This window comes from Erigeron canadensis, chromosome 6 (assembly GCF_010389155.1).
Source record: "Erigeron canadensis isolate Cc75 chromosome 6, C_canadensis_v1, whole genome shotgun sequence".
NCBI lineage: Eukaryota > Viridiplantae > Streptophyta > Magnoliopsida > Asterales > Asteraceae > Erigeron > Erigeron canadensis.
In genome coordinates, this window is record NC_057766.1 from 22,718,620 (window position 1) to 22,737,827 (window position 19,208).

At 33.2% G+C, this 19,208-nt stretch overlaps 3 protein-coding genes across 3 annotated transcripts; 1 reads left to right on the forward strand and 2 right to left on the reverse strand.

Annotated features, from left to right (window-relative positions):
- The first annotated feature begins 3,929 nt into the window (after positions 1–3,929).
- Positions 3,930–4,775, forward strand: LOC122604475. The gene has a single exon (XM_043777370.1). The coding sequence runs from the start codon at positions 3,930–3,932 to the stop codon at positions 4,773–4,775; it is 846 nt and encodes a 281-aa protein (XP_043633305.1).
- Positions 4,776–6,870: 2,095 nt separating this feature from the next.
- Positions 6,871–9,765, reverse strand: LOC122605521. The gene is made up of 5 exons (XM_043778477.1): positions 8,981–9,765; positions 8,617–8,674; positions 7,923–8,006; positions 7,706–7,841; positions 6,871–7,581 (listed from the first exon to the last, which is right to left on the reverse strand). The coding sequence occupies exons 1-5, from the start codon at positions 9,681–9,683 to the stop codon at positions 7,327–7,329; spliced, it is 1,236 nt and encodes a 411-aa protein (XP_043634412.1). The 5' UTR covers positions 9,684–9,765; the 3' UTR covers positions 6,871–7,326.
- A 2,164-nt stretch (positions 9,766–11,929) lies between these two features.
- LOC122604476 lies at positions 11,930–15,302 on the reverse strand. The gene is made up of 7 exons (XM_043777371.1): positions 14,088–15,302; positions 13,871–13,998; positions 13,119–13,775; positions 12,583–12,976; positions 12,299–12,455; positions 12,137–12,224; positions 11,930–12,050 (listed from the first exon to the last, which is right to left on the reverse strand). The coding sequence occupies exons 1-7, from the start codon at positions 15,300–15,302 to the stop codon at positions 11,930–11,932; spliced, it is 2,760 nt and encodes a 919-aa protein (XP_043633306.1).
- Between the last annotated feature and the right edge of the window lie 3,906 nt (positions 15,303–19,208).

Here is a 19,208-nt window from a genome sequence, read left to right on the forward strand (position 1 = left end):
GAATTTAATATCTTAAGAATGAATCAGTGTGCATCATGACAAATAAGAGAGAAAGATAATAAATATAGTTGATATTGATAATAAATGACGCTCATAATTATGAGGTCACATGATGCTTAAAATGCCCCTTTTATGACTTTTTAGATAATGATCAAATTATTGGTTTAGAAATGTCATTAAAACACTAATTATTCTCGCAGTTCAAACATGGATTATACATTATTTACCTTGAGCTTATTGGAAATGTGTAACTTGTGAAGTACGAGGATGTACTTAAATGAGATGCATGATGTATTACTAATCCTCAAACATTGTATGTGAATATATGTGATGAGAACAATATTTGAGGATTTCATTTGTATGAGAAGCAATGAAGCTTATATTGTTAAGACACTTCATATGTCAGGCATTGAAAACATTTGGTAATAATGAGAATTTTTAAGTGATGTGATTATGAGAGAGAGAAAATACGCGTTGCACTCTTTTTCCCTTGAGCAAGGCTTTGTCCCACTGGGTTTTCCTGTCAAGGTTTTTAACGAGGCAACATCCCCAAGCGTATCGAAAGAATTATGTACTCTTTTCCATTCACTAGTTTTTTGTCCCATTGGGTTTATCTAGTAAGGTTTTAACGAGTCATAATGTCTTTAATCAATGGACATCCAATGGGGAGTATTATGGATAAATATGGAATGGATGTACATATCATTTAGGAGATCTTTTATATATATTAGGAGATTACGACTTGGAGAAGAAGTTACTATTGTACTATAAATATATGCTTCTATATGAGATGAATAATATAATTTCCCAATTTTCTCTATTTTTTCCTGCCTCTTTATTATTTGGTTTCTTTAGTTTTGCAACAGGAATCTCATTTGGTAATAATGAGAATTTTTAGACTAAGGGCTCGTTTGTTTTTCCCTTAAAACTCTGAATAACCTCTGACTTCGGATTCGGTCAGAGGTTTACCGATTTCAAGTCGTTTGTTTTTCCCTCAGATCCAGAGGTTTTAACATCTGGACAACATCAAACTCGCTAAGATGAAAACCAACCTCTTTTTAACCTATGATGGTTAAGAACCAACAACAGTTGAGAAGAAATCGAAACCACTGTCGTGTTACAAAGAAAGAGACGACCACACCGCCACACCACGTCGCCAGAGACTATTATACCCCTGTCGCCGGAGACAACAACACCACCACCATCGCCGGAGACAACCACACCACCATCGCCGGAGAAGGGAGATTGGAAGAAAGAAAAAACCACATAAATAACAATAAATGTGAGGAAGAACAAGAGTTTGCGGTTGTGTTGATTGTGATTTTCAAATTGACCACTGTAATGATGGTGGATGGGTGGGAGGGTAGGTGGCTACGTATCTATAAATGATTATGATGAAGTTTTGTTTAGTTTATACAGCGTCATTTTATTATACACATGAAATCATGATAACGATTTTTAGTTTTACTTTTTCTAACTTCATTAAATTGTGTGGTGTGAATGGGTTGTGAAATTATATAGTAAAGTTACATATATTATATAAAATGAAATGAAATTATTGATAATTTATAAAATAGTAGATACTATTTAGCTGTTATATAATTTTTGTAATATTATACAAAAGGAAATATGATAGATGTTCACGTATAAAATTATAAAAAAAGAATATATTGTTTACAAGTATTCTTTAAAGGTATTCAGACATTTTGTAAAAAACAAACAATCATACTTATTCGGAATTCAGACATTTATACCAACTCTTAATATTCAGAAGTGGTATTCGGATTCAGACACAAACCTCTTATGAAAAACAAACATGCCCTAATTCAATTATTATATTTTTGAAAATTGACATATAGTCGTTTAAAGAAAAAAAATAAATTAGATAATTACATTTTAATTTGCATTAAACTTAGTCTAAAACTGAAATAAATCATAAATCAATTAAAAAATGATTTAAAGTTTAAATAGGATGATGTCATAAATCAATAAAATAGAAAAGAAATAATTGATATAAGTAAGTCTAATAATGACAAGTAAACATTATTTAGGAAATAATAATGTCATAGAAATCTTGTTCTTGTTTTATTTATATAAGAGAAGAGATGTCATATGTATTAAAAAATAAAGTTTTTTTTAATGGTTTATTTAACAAAATGCTTGTTTAAGCATGTAAGTTTAATCAAATTATTATGTAATAAAAGATCAAGCTAGATTATATATTAAATGATCTCCAAGTTATACTCGAGCTTGACTTGGTTTAAGCTTTTAGTGAGTTGAATTCGAGTAGTTCACAAGAAGCTCGACTCATTTACACCGAATCTTATGGTAGTTAGCGAGGATGATAATAGTTATGAGCCTGTTACAATTTAAACTTTGACTTCCCCAAATGTTACCTGAGAAGCTCCTATTGGGAACCACATTTATAAAAGTTTTTTAACTTTCATAAAATTGTGGTAACATATATTAATATCGATTTCGGTCCAAGTTGATTAAGGGTAAGGAATAAACACAACTACCCTGGCTGCTACCGTGGTCCGTTGCCGCATTGGGCGAGAGAAGTACGAAAATTCGACATTTAATAAGGGGTATGAGTACTCTTGGTGTGGAAGGGGAAAACTTGGGAATTAAGAAAAAGAAGACCCATGGGTCTGCAATGAACCTTTGAAAGTCGTGTTCCCGGTTTTATTTAAAAAGGAAAATAATAAAAAGTGTTGGGTGTACGAGAAATTTGATTCTCTGACAAACAAGTTTAAGACGTTCGGGGGAAATTCTAGCATTGGAGCCCTGGATTTCAGGCCTGATGATGGCAGTGTCGCTCTTGGCCGATTATTAGAAGGGAAATCCTTATCTAGCAGAAAAGATACGTGGAACTGGATGGAAGGTAAAGACAATATCTTTAGTGTTAAAGGAGTCAAAGAGTTTCTTGGAGCCGATAAAGACTATAGCAATCATTTTGTGTTTTCTTGGTCGAAATGGGTGCCAAAAAAAATGCAATATCTTCATGTGGAGGGTGGGTTTAGATCGTATCCCGCCTATGCTTGCCCTTAAGGATCGTGGTTGTCGTTTCAACTCTACCCTGTGTGCTCTCTGTGAGAAAGAGGAGGAAAGTGTTAATCACCTTTTTTGCTCTTGTGAGGTGGCGATGGAAGTGTGGGAGAAGGTTTCTACCTGGTGTAATGTGCAACCAATTTATTTGTTTTCGGTTTTGGATTTGTTCGCGGTTCATTCCCATGCTAAGGTGGAGAAAAGATTGGCTCAGGGAATACAAGGTACGGTATTTATCACTTGTTGGTGCTTATGGTTGGCTCGAAATGATAAAATGTTCGCTAATGGAAGGATTAGTATCGAGAAGATTTTTCAAGATATTAAAAACTTAGGTTTTTTGTGGTATAGAAATAGAAGCAAATTTCGTTCTATTACGTGAGATAATTGGTGTAAATTCAAGCTCTTGTAATTGTACAGTTTTCGGGAAGCCTCATCACTTGTTGGTGGTGTAGGCGGTTGTGAATAAAAGTTAAATTTCATAAAAAAAAAATAAAAATAAAAGACAACTTTTTACACGATCAATAAAAAAAAATTTTTAAATCTACAGAAACTTAGAAAAAAAACTTCTAACTAAAAAGAGTACATTTTTAGGTAGAAATATATAAGAGTCAATCACCTTGTACGTGCAAACATGTAAACCGATTGACTTTCATTTCAATAATAATAAATATCGTTGACAAGTGAAAACATGGGCATCACTACTAAGTTAGTATATCATTCTTTTTTTATATATAAGAAAAATAAGCTCAAAATTTGTATATCATTCAACAATTGTAAGCTAGCTAGTCTATTATTCTTTTAGGAGATATTTAGAGCTTATATGAATGTTGATCATTGAAAGCTCAAACATAGAAAAGCAAGTTTCAATTGATCCAATATCAATGAGAGAAACCATCCAACAATCAAGGTCAAGTCCCAAAATCAATCCATTGCCAATGTTACCTACAAACTACAAGTTTCTTAGCAACTCCCTTCCTAGTTCACCTCGTATCGGTGGTTCATTCAAGACAAAAGACAATATTCAAAACCATACGCCGAACCATAATTCCTCTCTAGCTCGTTCTCCTCTCACTTGTGTGTCCAATGCTCGCCTACAAAGAAGCAAATCGGGTGGTGAAGATAGATCATATGTACCCTATGGAGGTTCGGATCTTTGGGCAAATCTTAATAACACAAGTGAAGATAAATCTTCCAAGAATCATGGTAATGGTAACATTAATAATGGTCGAACAATGATGTCGAACAAATTTAAAAAACCTACTGAAATGGACTTCAAATGTGGAGCTCTTTGTTTGTTCTTGCCAGGATTTGGCAAGGCTAAGCCAGTAAGAGCAAGAAGAATGGAAGAAAAAGAAGTTATAAGAAATGTGATTTCACAAAGAGTTTCACTTGAGAAATTCGAGTGTGGATCGTGGACATCGTCTGCTATTCATTGTGATGATGATCATACGTCTACTCTCTACTTTGATCTTCCATTAGAGTTGATACGAACGAGTGTAAGTGACAATGCTTTACCAATGAATTCGGCTTTTTTGTTCAACAAGGGGAGTAGTGTGAAAGGAGTTCTCAAGACAAAAACCGGACCAGTTGAAAGGAAATCACAAGAGGGTCGTCATGTTCGGTTTTCCACTTCTTCTCCCACCACACAACCAACATCTCCCATCACACCTAGATTGAGGAAGGCCCGTGACGATTTCAATGCCTTTTTGGAAGCTCAAAGTGCATGAAGATGAAGTGTAAAATGAGGCCTATAATTTTTTCCATAATTTTGTTCCGTTGAGTGTGTAATGTTCTACGAATTAATAACATGTACTTGATAATGACATCATAGAGTTGTTAACAAAAAAAAGTTGAAATGAGATGGAGGATGAATAGATAAGGTGGGTGCATCCTTCGAAATAGGTGTAACAAAGTTCAAGTCTCGCTAATGGCAATAAAAATGACATAAATAAGGTGTTATTTGAAGTTGAAATAAATATTAAGTATTGAAATAGTAAACGGGTTCAGTTTGACCCCAACGGGCTAAGTGGGTCATTAAGTGTCGTTTGACCCCAAAGCGATTAGAAGAAGTGTGTCTGAATGAGGTCGTATGTTTCTTTGATTGGAAGGAAAGGTCATGTTTAGCAATTGATTAGTACTTAGTAATAGGCTTAAACGACCAAATGGCGTAATAATATATAATTAGCCCTGAAATGAGTTATAAGTAACTTTAAATGATTAGTGGATTATTTCAAAAAGTTGAATATGTTGATATTTTTTAGTTTTGACCCAAATGGGCCAAAGTGGGCAAATCGGCCCTAAAATAGTATGAACATGCAAGAATGAGTTACATAAAGTCATAAACATGATTTAAGAAAAATAATCATGTAAGTTTGATATGAACGAAAAGGGATAAGTATATTGTAATGTAACAAACTTTGAACGAATGTGTATAGTAGGAAATAACTAAAGTTGTGTGTATTGTATGTAAACAACTCGAAAATAATGTTTATTGTATGTAAGAAAATGTATTCAACCAATTAAAATCAGACAAGTGACACCTCTATATGGTTGTCACGTATGTTTTCTTACATACAATAAACATTTTTTTAAAGTTGTTTACATACAATACACAAATCTTTAGTTATTTCCTACTATAGACATTCGTCCAAAGTTTGTTACATTCCAGGATACTTATCCCTGAAAGAAAATTATAATTGAAACTAGTCAATTAAAGTGGATAAATGGGTAATTGTGGTTAAAATGCCCTTACTAGAATCGTGAAATAGATAAAATGTACGCATCGTATAAAATGAGTTATAATTGACTCAAAAAGTGATTGATAATGATGAATGAAAGTGAATGATAATATAACAACAACGTGAAAACGAATAATATAAAAACGGAAGATATTATGTAATGATTACTTATGTGATTGTATCATTGTATGGATGCGCATATTGGGTTTGATAGCTCATTATTGATTTGATGATTATTGTGATGCAAACATTCATGTTGAATACTTATACGGTTATACCTATGGGCTATTGGATTGCCATACGAGCTATCATTGCCATTTAGGCTATTGGTTACTACTCGGGCTATTGATTGCCAGTTGGGCCAGACATGAATTGTTATTTGGGCTATATATTGGTTGCTAGTTGAGCTATTGAATTGCAATGATGGGCTATTGGAGTAGTTAATTCACTTATTTGATGAGAAAACTTTTTGGTCATTGGAAGTGACAATATTGATTGATGTTGGGTAATATATATAGTACTCAATAGGATGTTAATTTACCCATTAAGTGCATTTGACTTGGCCGAGGTTGGCAAGGGAATCGTAATGTTTGATGATCAAGGTGGAACCTTGAACAACTTATAATTCAAGCTGATCTCAATAGGATGTTACCATTGTGTATTGCACCCTAGTCTGTTGTCATAAAACAAGTTGGATAATAAGTTCAAGAGAAATGAGGTTTTGCCAACTTTAAAAGGCTATAAGTGTGTATTGTTTTTCTTTATAGAAAAAGTAAGAATGCATATTGCTAATAATCAGAGATTGATGTTAGTATGTTACATAACCTTTTTGCGCAATACTTACGATTTATCATTCATATATCTTATTTTTTTCGTGATTAAAAGGCCTCGTGGTTGTGTTTAAGGAGAAACATGTATTGGATCTTGGCATAATGAAATATATTGCAAATAACATATATTTAGCACACTAATGTGAAAGATAGTGCTCTGAAGATGCTTTCAAAAGCAAAGCAAAGCATAAGATCAAAAGCCTGCCAAACATACAAAAAGAGTAGAAGAAAGAGCACAAAAATAACAAGAAGAAGATAAAAAGATGCTTAACTTATGCAGTCAGCATTTACATATACATATCATATTAAAAAAGGGTGATGCCATGCCCACATGCAACCCCAACATCACCATCATCATCACTTTTAACATGATAAATAATGGGCTCATTGATTAATATACCCTACCAAGCCCCTTCCACAAGGAAAATTAAGGTATAGATATGCAAGATATATACAAACTTATAACACTACTCAATTGAATGACAGAAAAAAAGTGGTCACCAAAGCCGATTCCACATGCCCCAGATTCCATTCTCTGGCCACTCTTCACATGCTTATGTATCATCTTTACAGCTATCCAAACCAAACATATCATACAAACCTCACTCAAACTTTAAAAGTAAAAACAAAAAAACAAACCTAAAGTACCTCTAGTTAGTTATCTAGATCATAAAGTTTCTTGACATATGTAATTAGGAGTTGTTAATTATTTAGGTGAGAGTCAGATAACGATGGCGCGGACAAGTGGTGACGTGATCATTGGTGAGCCCGACAGCTTGCATAAAGGAATGAATGATAGTAGGCCCGACCTGCCGAAATCCTCTTCTCATCATGTCTTTGCTTATGGCTTCTGATTTAGAGGTCTTTACTGGCAGCTTGTGATTTGGTTTGTAGTTTGTTGCAATGGGCTTGTGATTTACAAATCCCCATATGTATTTGTCGAATGACCCGAATGCTTTCTTGATCTGTTTAACAAGTAATTTAACACATTCACATATACATATGCAACTAGATTTTAAACCTATCATTTTCTTTTAATAGAACAATTTAAAATTTAGCTTAAAATCATCTTTTTGAATTTTGTCATACCTCAAGAATACAAGTAGCATTGTTGATAACACCTCTAATAAGTCCAACTTCAATCCCATAAGAGCTACTTATTGTTGTTATCTTTATATCTGTAAATTTCGACACAACTTCTACTTCAAAGTCTGAGAATGCTTCCCTGTAACATTCAATTAAACACTTAGTTATCATAATAAATAACAAATCTTGAAATATTTGTATATCATTAATAGACATCCACCTAAATAGTTGCCTTTTCTTTAAGACTGAAGTCCAATTTGATCCAACTTGAGCACCTGTCAACACCAGCATTTCAAACAGCAACCTGCATACCCATTCCAAAATTCTTAATAAATTCCAACATCTTTATATATACATATAAATTAAAATAAGGATTTGCTGAACCTTTCTCAGTTAAGGGATTAATTTTTTTTTTCAAATTATTCAAATTTGGTAAAAAAAAAAAAAAAGAAGGGATTTTTTTCAATTTCTCATTCAAATTAAGCTTACACCATACACGTAGACTTTCATTAACCATATGACAATCCACATTTACGAAGAAGATGATGTGAAAACCATACATTACCATCCAATTTCTTTATGATTTTTTTTCTACTAGATTCAGTCATTTATTTATGTATTAGGTTGTCACGTCATCTTCATAGATTGTTACGTGGTTAACGAAAGTCTACATGTATAGGCACATACATTTAATTTGAAAGAAAAAACAATGAACATTCCCCCTTTTAGATAAAAAAAAAAATGAATCAATATTCCTTTTTAAGTGAGGGAATTTATCTACAGTCAATCGAGAAGTTTGATTAATTGACCCTTTCTTTGCAATTAGCCCTATAAATAAAATATATATGTAGATACATACATGATACATATACAAATAAAGAGGGGGAAAATAAAAATTAAAAACAATGACTTACCTATCATCATGAACAGGAACTCCCCATTCTTCATCATGGTATGCAACATATATAGGGTCTGAAAATTAAGGTATTTGTAAAAAGTTAAAATCTATATCATGATCAGTTCTCATGTAGCAGTTGTAAATAGTATTTAAAAAATATGTCAATCTTTCTTGTATTAGATGGCATCAGTAATGAGTTAATGACCCCAACCATAACAAAAATAACCTTTTTGACCCATTACCCATCCCGGCTAACTCGTTCATTTGCAACCTCAACTAACTTGGACACTCGTGAATTTGAATTCAAGATAGGCCACTGGCATAAGAAATCATGCATTTTTTTTAAGTACAATAGGAGATGTATTTAGTTAGTTATATACCTGAATAAGGAGTAATGAAACTGCATCTTTTCTCTTCTGTGACAATATTATTGTTATTTGTATTAACAAGAATATTGGGATCAAACAAAGTTGTGATCAGTTTTTGACAACTGTCATACTTGGCAGACTTTGCTCTACCATAATGTGCTATCTTCATTTTCCTTTGAACTTGCATCACTGCAACTTGTTCTCGTCTAGCGGCTGCTATACTCCCAGGAGCATCTACAATCGCCTCGGATGAGTACTTTACCACCAACGAATTAGGATTAGTACTTTTGCTTTCAATACTTGTCTTTGACTTCTTTAGAGGAATTGCAGTTTTTGTAGTTATGCATTTGGTTGGTGGTGTCAAAAGAGGTCTGTCTGTGCTTGAATTAGTATTATCTGATCGGTTGTTTCCACCACGTTTAATGGCAGGCACTCGGGGTGATTTCAGCTTAGGCGAGACAGGGGAATTATTATTCGCTTTGGCATTTGGAGTGTTACTAGTCTGAGATGGTGGTGGTGGTGTTGGAGCTATGGAAGCCGGTTTGGGACGTGAGATACTCTTTTTAAGAGGATATTTTGCTAGAACGCGGTTGGAAGTGGCTGGTTGAAGAACAGGCCGTCCATTGATGTCTGAGATCATGGCTTCAGTCGGAGTAGCAATAGGATTAGCATTTACTTCAGTTGGTTTTGCCAATTTGGATTTTGAGGACCACATGATTGATCAAGTATTTTGAAAGGAAAGATGGAATTAGGACTCTTATTTATAAAGGTTTTAGAAGTGTGTTAAGAAATGGCATGAGAAATGGAGGGTCTTTATTTATATTACTAACACCCCTATGCTCATGGAAGTGTGGGGCATATATTATATAATGTGGAATAAATGGTAACATGGAGGGTTTAGATTTGGGTATGTCCACAATATCCTTTTTCATTCTTATCTTTGTCTATGAAGGAACCCCATAAAGAAGCAAATAATGAGCATTCATATGGCATGATAAGAATTATACTACTTTCTTTAACATGTTTGTTTCATTCATTATATCATCATATGGATCATGAATATAACTATATCATGTGAATGAAAAATAAGTATTGCAATTCAAAAACCTAAGGGCTTTGGCTTAGCGGTATATGTGATGACATATCGACTAAGAGGTCGTGGGTTTTTAGTCCATTTTGGACAAACGATAAAATATTTGTGGATTTTTGTGTAATACTTGTTTTTTTGAATCAAAATATTGCAATTCAAAAGAAAGTGAAATTTGATGGGACTTACAAGTCAAATAAAAAAAAATACAGATCATAAATTTGTTGTGTTTTGATTGCATATTTCACTTACTCATGTATGTAAATTATGGATTTAGGATGTGGATGGGAAATTATTGGAGCATGTTGGCTAATTGGAATGCTAGTGCATTTGATAGTAAATACTTAACTCACTATTGACCCATATGGTTTGGGGCCTTCACTCCAGAAAAGACACTTCTCACCACCAATCTTACTAAAATGGATCACAAGTCACTGTATGTTGCCATTTTATGATATAAACCCCTTTCAGTATATTTAGCTAAGTTACAAATTCATTTAGACTCATCTTACTTTTCAAAATACAGATAATGTTACCTTGTCAAATGGGTCAGCAACATATACAACGGACCAAATGTGTCAATTCACTTTCATTTTTTTTTTTGAAAGGTAAATTTCGCTTAAAACTTCGTGTCGCGATTCGACAGCGGGAGGTCTACCATATGTTGTCTTAACCGGGTCCACTCTAGAGAGCTCCCTCAAAGTAGAAATATCTAGTTCAAATACCCAATAATCCGCCCGAAGGCACGACAATTAATATCGGTAAACCCTGCCCCTCAAACTTGAACCTGAGTATACCCAAGCCAAACCCTCATAGAGGGACTTTCTAAGTCCACCCCAAGGCTTGAACATATACAACGGACCAAATGTGTCAATTCACTTAATTACTTTAATCTCTAGCGAGTCAAATTGGTCAAATGCGTCATATAATGTTATGGGTCAGAATTCAGGAATATATTCAAACCCGCAAGATGTGCTGGTTTGGAGAAACATGTCAATCTGCTTAAATTCTTAATCAAAAGAAGGTTTTACAATGATTTGAAAACTTAGTTGGGATTCTTTAAGATTGTTTTATTTAGGAAGAAATGAATAGCTATTTAAGTGTAGAACATGGCAAAATGTTTCTGAACCTTCACTGAATGGCCCATTTTGCCATTTTGGTTCTTGCCATATTCATTTTCACCTCCATAAATCAAGTTGCTTATATTTCTTTCAACGACCAACAAGGACCAGTGTCTGGCTAATTTCGCCACCTGTTATGACCCAATCTTACAGATTCTCAGCCACAACGCCCGATTTTTATCCAATATGACCCATTGTTACTAATTATGACCCATTCTTTACCATATATGACTCATTCTTACCCGTAAAACTTGTTACTTTCACCAAAACGCTTCTTACCCTTTATGACCCATTTTTACCCGTTATGAGCCATGGTAATCAAATATGACTCATTCTTACCAATTACGATTCATTTTTACCCAAAATGCCAGTTATCACCCATCATGAGCCATTCTTAGTCATAATGGTAACAAATGGGACATAGTTGGTAAGAAATGATAAGAATTAGTCATAGTAGGTTGAACTATAAAGCATGTATAAAAATGGGTCATTTGGGTACGGTATGAAAGAACGGGTAAGAATGGGTTGTAGTAGGTAAGAATGGGTCAGAGGGCAATGAAATTTCTCCTATATATGTACAAATAGGTACGTATCTACTTGATGGTGTGCAATGGATCCAATTTACCTAAACTATATGTGAGACAATGTATAGGTTTATATTCTGAGTGTTCCTATATATAGTACAGAAAACGTTGATTTCTAGAAGTCCCAACTTCAAAAAAAAAAAGAAGAAGAAGAAGAAACAAAACCATTCTAACTCTCATGAACAAATGCCTTGACAACATCTACAATTGGAGCTTCACACACAGGACATTCCCTGCTGGTGCGTTGCAATTCCACCGCACATCTAAAGCAAGTGCACATATGCCCACATCTAATAATTTGCACCAAGTGATTTCAGAACCATTAACATATAGTAATAACTGTATAGAATCTTTTAAAACAAATACTCGTAATCACCTGTATAGAAGTGAATCGACGTGCATATCGCCACATATAAAGCAATCCTGCTTCACCAAACTGGGTGGCTTCCTTTCCTTTTTCTGAACTGTACACAACAAATTAACAACATAAGGCAACCTGAAATAGACATTAATGTAACAGTATTTGACGCATTCTAACCTGAACAAGCTGCAGCATTAGCAACAACATGCTGCTTGAAGGTATGTTGCATTTTGAGTTGCATGTTAACACAACTTTTTATGGATTTGCGCAGTTCCATAATCTCTTGATGTAATTGCTCCATATGTCCTCTCAAGTCATATATGAGTTCCATTTCCTATCACAAGACAACCAAAACTATCATTGTGACCGTTTAATTTTTTTTTTTTTTGGTTCCATCTTTATGATAGAATTTAGACCCAAAAACCAAGGGAGAAAAATGATAGCTGGAGTCATGAACTTACAATATTTTGGTGAGTGTTAGCAGAAGAGGATTGTGGAGTACTATTGTTATGGGACCGATTAGAATTCGGGGAGCGTTCTAAAGATGGAGATGTCGTTGTAGTTGCAGTCTCAGAGTTATAAACAACGTCAGTAGGTGATCTCCAAGAACGTTCTGAGTGTGGAGTTTGATCTATGTATTCACTATATTCACTACATTTTGTCTCAGTTCTACTCCTACAATCTTCATCTACCACATAAACATTTTCTCGGTCAACCTCTTCCTTCCTTGACTCTTCTTTCTCTCCCCCTACCACCAGATTTTCTACCGGAACATGAGATTGTTGGACGCGACTCACCATTAGCTGGTCTATTACGTCACGTAGACTACTTCCTAGAAAGCTTGATACACTTCTTCTGCAGAAACATCAGAAAAAAAGTGACTTCTTAGAAACTGAAACTCTGTGGAAATAAATCTCTTTACAAACAAGTTTCATTATATACTGATATGATTACAGTCAAGTTATAATCAATTAGAAATGGAGAATGGATAACTTGCCTTTGAAGAAGTCGTTGTATGTCTGCCTTTCCAAATGACATCTCTTGATACCTTAATCGTCTCATATCTTCCCAATCACTCTTCGGGCGAGAAATATCACTGATCCAATCATAATTTGGGTCATACATCTCCATATCGTAAGATTCTTCTTCATCCAAAACACTACGTGGTTGAGAATATTCGCTTGTCATCCAATCATCAAAGTTTTCATATACATGTTTCTTACCAGTGTAGCTAGTCTCTTCTGAATCACAAACCCCTCTATCTGGACTAGATGATTCTTTAGATGACACGAATCGACTTTCATCTTCATAAAAATCAAACTTATTACAATCTTTATACTGCTTCTCTTCCTTGGGCTTGATGAAATGGGAAGAACTATCAACAAATTTGGCTTCATGAACCACATCTTTACAAGAAATTTTCGGGTATGGTGTAGATTGCTTCGGGGCCATTGACTCTGGTTTTGCTTTTGGTTTTCGCTGTTGTTCTTGTTTCATGTGGCTGGTGTCAGTGTTGGTCTTGGTCTTAACATCCACCTCTGTTTTCGTGGGGCTGGTGAACGGAGTTTCCTCACTAAAAGTGTTCTTGATCACATTTTGTTTGTCTTTCCTTGAATTGATTGCTCCTTTTTCAATTTCACAATTAAACCTTTCCCTAAATTTGGAGTTATATTCATGTCACTTATATAGTTTTAAACTGTTAATAATATTATATAGATGTTAGTCTAAATGTAAATGGAGAAAGTTTACCTTAGATTTCTGATATCCAAACGATTATCAGATTCAAGTGTTTTTGAAACGCAATGTCTGTGCCTTTTGACATCTGTTTTTGGTTCAGGTTCAACTCCAAGACGAAGGATTTTAAATCTAAGTGAAGCCTATAAAGACATAAACATAAAAGGGAATTTGGGATTATGAAGAAAATAAATGTAAACTGAGGGAAGATATATATGCTACGAGTTAGTACCTGAATTTTGCCTCGATATGAAAACTTTGAAACAGATTTACGTTCCACCAACCATTTGAGCTCGTGAAGTTTATCACGCTCCATTTGCATTAGAAAATTGTTAAAAGCTTGTCGTCCTCGGACTAGATGTTTTGATACTTTAACACCTTTAAAACCTTTCTGTTCTCCTTCAATATGTCTATGTTTTAATGTGGTCCGAATAGGAGGCAATGATGCATTCACATTTCCACCATGAGAAGCAGCCAGTTCTTCTTCTCTTGACAACTTCTTGACAATATCCACCACCCGAATCTTTTCCTTTTCTGCACCACCAAGATTTGAATCATTGGCATCCCGACTTGGAAGTGGTGCCGAAAGCCTTCTAGTACGACTTGCATCAGAATCCCAACCAGCATTCGAGTCATTAAGACTATTAGAAGGAGAACTGTTTTTCTTCTCTTTATATGGTGATTCTAAATTGTTTCGGTTACTAGAAGAAGAAGAACCATTGTCATTTTTGTTTGAGTTCTTAGTCTCAGCCAAATCTTTCCATCTTTGAAGAAGAGAAGAAACCCCACCAGAAGTCAGAGATTCAACTACATATCTAGATCTCGAAGGAGAATCTGGTTGTTGAAACCTTGAAGAATCCGAAGACTTTTTCATAGTCTCCTTGTTTTGGCTTTCTTGCTCACACGAAAAGACAACCTCTCGTGCCAACGCCCAATGACCATTCCTTGATTTCTTTTGTGGACTCCCATTACTATTATTACTACTACTATAACTAGTCGCGCCACTTTTGTTGTTATAACTCTTCTGCCTCGGGCTAGCGTTCTTATTCTTACTCTTAAGATTACCATCAAATTTCGGTTTGTTTTTATTGTTATCAATGAAAGTAGAAGGCAACCACGAATAATCAAAATCATTTTGCATTTCATTCGTGGTTGTCCCGTACTTGCCATTTCTTTCGTTAACAGTAGGAAGCCACGAATCATCATCAGCATTGTTTTGCACTTTTTGATGATGATGATGATTCGGGCCCTCATATTCAGAGGTTACCGTGGAGTTGTGGCTACTCGAAGGCAACCAAGAACCATCATCGTCGTCTTGATCACCATTTTTTCGAACGCCTTGCGAATGAATATAACCCTTGTGTCCCTTGATGTGATTATGGTCCCTTAGAGATACATAATGAAATGGTGAAGAAGATGCAGCCACTTCAATCCGCATTGATGCCATTAACATTAAAAATCAATTAATCTTGAAATGTTATTTTCTCAAAAATTTGTTTTTAAAATTTTGTTTATGTATGTTTTTTTTTAGTATCAGATCAAATGGAAAGTTTGAATTTTTGGTGAATTGATGTTAAATTACGGGACGGAATCATAGGAGAGAGACCGTTGAAAATTGAAGGGTGTGGTCTTATTGCACTTTATATCCGTACGTTTCTATGTATATTTTTCTAACTATTTATAGTAACTTTTTCTATTCAAAATTTTCAATAAAATTATCAGTTTTTCTTTTTTGTACTTGTTTAATGTGGATTGACAATAACTAAGGTATCATTATACGTACGACTAGAGGCGGTATCAAGAAAGACCCCGGGAAGGGTAAAATTAAAAAAATTATGAAATATAAATCTAAAAGGGGACAAAATGTTGAAAACTTATAAGAAATTTTTTAAAATCCATGAAAAATTTAAAAATATATAACAAAATTTAAATTTTGAAGGGGCATTTGCCAAGTTTTTTTCCAAATTAGTGTAGTGAGAAAATTATTTACCAAATTAGTATAGTTTCAAAAATATTTACCAAATTAGTATATGATTTAAAAAAAAATGAACTTATTCTATCCAAATTATCTTCCATCTAAATTACAATACAACACATGTCTTATGTATATCTACCTATTTGATTTCACCTAAATTATATTCATCCCGTTAAATTTGAATTTTATATCCTTAACCAAAACCTTCAACTAAACAAATTTATTCCAATATGGACATAACCTTAAGCTTTTAACAAATCTATAACATTTGGTCAAAAAGTTGGAAGTAAATTCAAGCTTTATAATTATATCATCCGCTTTTAACATTTAACAAGATTGTGGTCTGTTAATTATATCATTAATCAATGAAGCTATTTGATATTATCGGCTTCTTTTATAATAATTTTTGTTATTTTGATGTCAATATTTACAAGAGATAACAAGTAATAATTTTTATAAAAAGACGAACTTTTGTGATATCAATAGATTCAGTCATTCAATTTTTGAACCTATCTAAGTTTCACCTATATTATCTTCATTCCAGTTAAGTTGAATTTTCCATGCTTAAAAAAGATTTGCTTCCACTTCTAAAAATCTGATCACTATTTCAAGGTTTATAAAAGCTTGCATCAACATGTAATATTTAATCTTGAGATGATGGTATAATAAAATAAGCTAATAATCGATTAATCCTTATATGTAATAGTACAAAAGAATTTCTATCTATTTATTGTAAATGTTTTTAATAAAAATCATGTTAAAATATGTTTTAACCCATATTGGTAAATATTTTTAAAACTATACTAACTTGATAAATAATTTTTCCCACTACACTAATTTTGAAAAAAACTCGGCATTTGCCCCCCCCCCCCCTCCCTTTGGGCACGCCCCTGCGTACGAGTATGTAATAAGGTAAGGTTACTAGTACTATATATGGGCTTGAATCGAATACTCAATATAGTATTACTTGGATCGAGTTTGACTCGGACCTGAAAAGATTTTTTAATTGGGCACAAGTTTTCGATTGAGTATTTTTTTTCTTTCTTCTAAGTTCGAAACTATATCTTTATATTTGATCTCTATTTGTTAAATGAAAATGTCAGTGAAAAAAAAAATTATAAATTCACTAATTGTAAATCGGCAAATGAAGTTAGCTTGGCTCATACATGCATTTGGGGTTTTCCCCTCATATTATGGGTTCGATCCTTAAATGTGTTTGATTCGATGAATTCCTAAGAATTTTTTACAAATTGAAATTAGAATCCCACTTTTTCTCATGTTTGTTTTAAAAAAAGGATGGAACTCGAATTAAGAATTTTCTATCAAATTCTTTAAATTACATAATTTAATGGATCGAAAGTTTCCAATTTATTTGGAATTCAGACAATATGACTAAAAGCCTCGACCACAAATATACCCTAGTTATAACATATATTCTATCTTCTCTCTTTTTCATGTTACCCTCACCAAAAGCTTCATATAAAAATACTGTATCTACATTGTTCTACCAAAAAGGAAAATTTGTTTTTTTTTATCTCAAAAAATATTCTTCCTTATTCTCTTTTATTTATTTCATTTTTTTTCTCATGTACTATTTTTATGTATTACTAATTTGCTTTTTCCACCTCTTTCAACATCATGGAATTTGTAAGTTATTTTATTTATTATGTTGTTCAACTAATATAAATGCTCCATCAAATAGTTTGCAAAAAAAAATTGTCACTCTCAATATTGAATATATATATATATAAGAGCGATATTTTGTCAATAACAAATATTAATTAGGATGACTCGGAGGTGTTTCAAAACAATGAAAAAAGATTGGCAAACTGTCAGTGACATATTTAATAGTACAAGTGGGCTTGGTTATGATAAAGAACAATTGTGTGACCAAAACATCTCTAGGGTATGTGATGCTTACCTTGAAATATTACCATTTTTTATTTTGTTGTTTACCATATGTTTTAAATGGGTAGCAACATGTCCAACTTTGATGTATGTAATTTTATTGTTATAATGTGATATAGTCATAAAAGGGCATCAAAATTTAAAAATAAAAAGCTTCAACACTATGAGAATTTATGTGTAGTTTTTGGAAAAGATCAAGATCAAGGAAATAAAGGCAACATTTCTATTGAGATGGAAGAGCATATTGGGGGAATTGGAGAGACACCCGTATGATAGTTTTGATGAAGCGATGAAATTAAAGATAGCCATAGGTTACGTACCATTACAAGTTAAAGAAAAGGAAGAGCACATCTCAAACAAGTTCTATTGTTGAAAATTCAATGATTTAATTATATTTTTTGGTGAACGTCTCAAAGAATTGTAGGCTGAATTGAGTGAATGTGAAAAACTTGAAGTTTAACTAAATAAGAAAATGCTATGCTAACTTTGGAGCTTGAAAAAATGACATTATTGTCTCAATTGGAAAGGCTTAAGACAATTCGTAAAATAAAAAGTGATCATGCTATTCTAGCAATCTTTTTAACCATCTTCTTGGTGTTTTCATGTTATCCATTAATTTTTTCTCTTAATTTTATTCTAACATGTGTAACTAATTTTATACCCCGAGTGTAATTAAAAGTAATAATGGAATAATTGTTGATATGAAAAATAAACAATTATCATATTATATTATAATTTCACCTTTTTCTTTTAATGTAAAACCCTTTATGTTTTATATCATTTTTTATATTTTTATTTATTTATAATTATATCTTGTGGGATTTTATGTATTACTTAAATAAATGTGATTTTAAGTATAATGCTATTGAAATCTAATGTATTAACTAGCTAATCAACCCGGGTTAACATATAAACGTTTTGCAAATAAACCGAATGATACCGAGGTAGGTTTAAAATATGTTGTCATATTTTAAAAACGTTAAATAAGTTGAAAAGTTGTAACAATTTATTATGTAAAAAACGAAACTAAACGGAAAAAAAAGTTAGTGTAGTTATGCACACACGTTGAAATACATATGATTGGTAAATACCAAAAAGTAAATCCGTTATCCGAAAAAACATCATAACTTTCGGCCTAATATAACAAAAAAATTTCAGGTTATTAAAATCTTACATAAAAATATGGGCATTTAATTTAATAAAAATCTATATTCATGATATATATTTAAAAAGGAGAGATATTTAAAATTTTAAATTAATAAAGTATGATAATGATGTCATAATTAATTTAAAAGAACGAGAATAAGTACCCGCGCGTTGCGGCGGTGAGATTCGGCATGAGCACGGGCATAAGACCGGACCGGACCGAACTGGACCGACTTGACCCGAGACCGACATGGCAAAAAAGCTAAACCGAAGCCCGTCCCGAAACCCTCTCGGTCGGTCCGGTTCGGTTCTGGGTTAGACCGG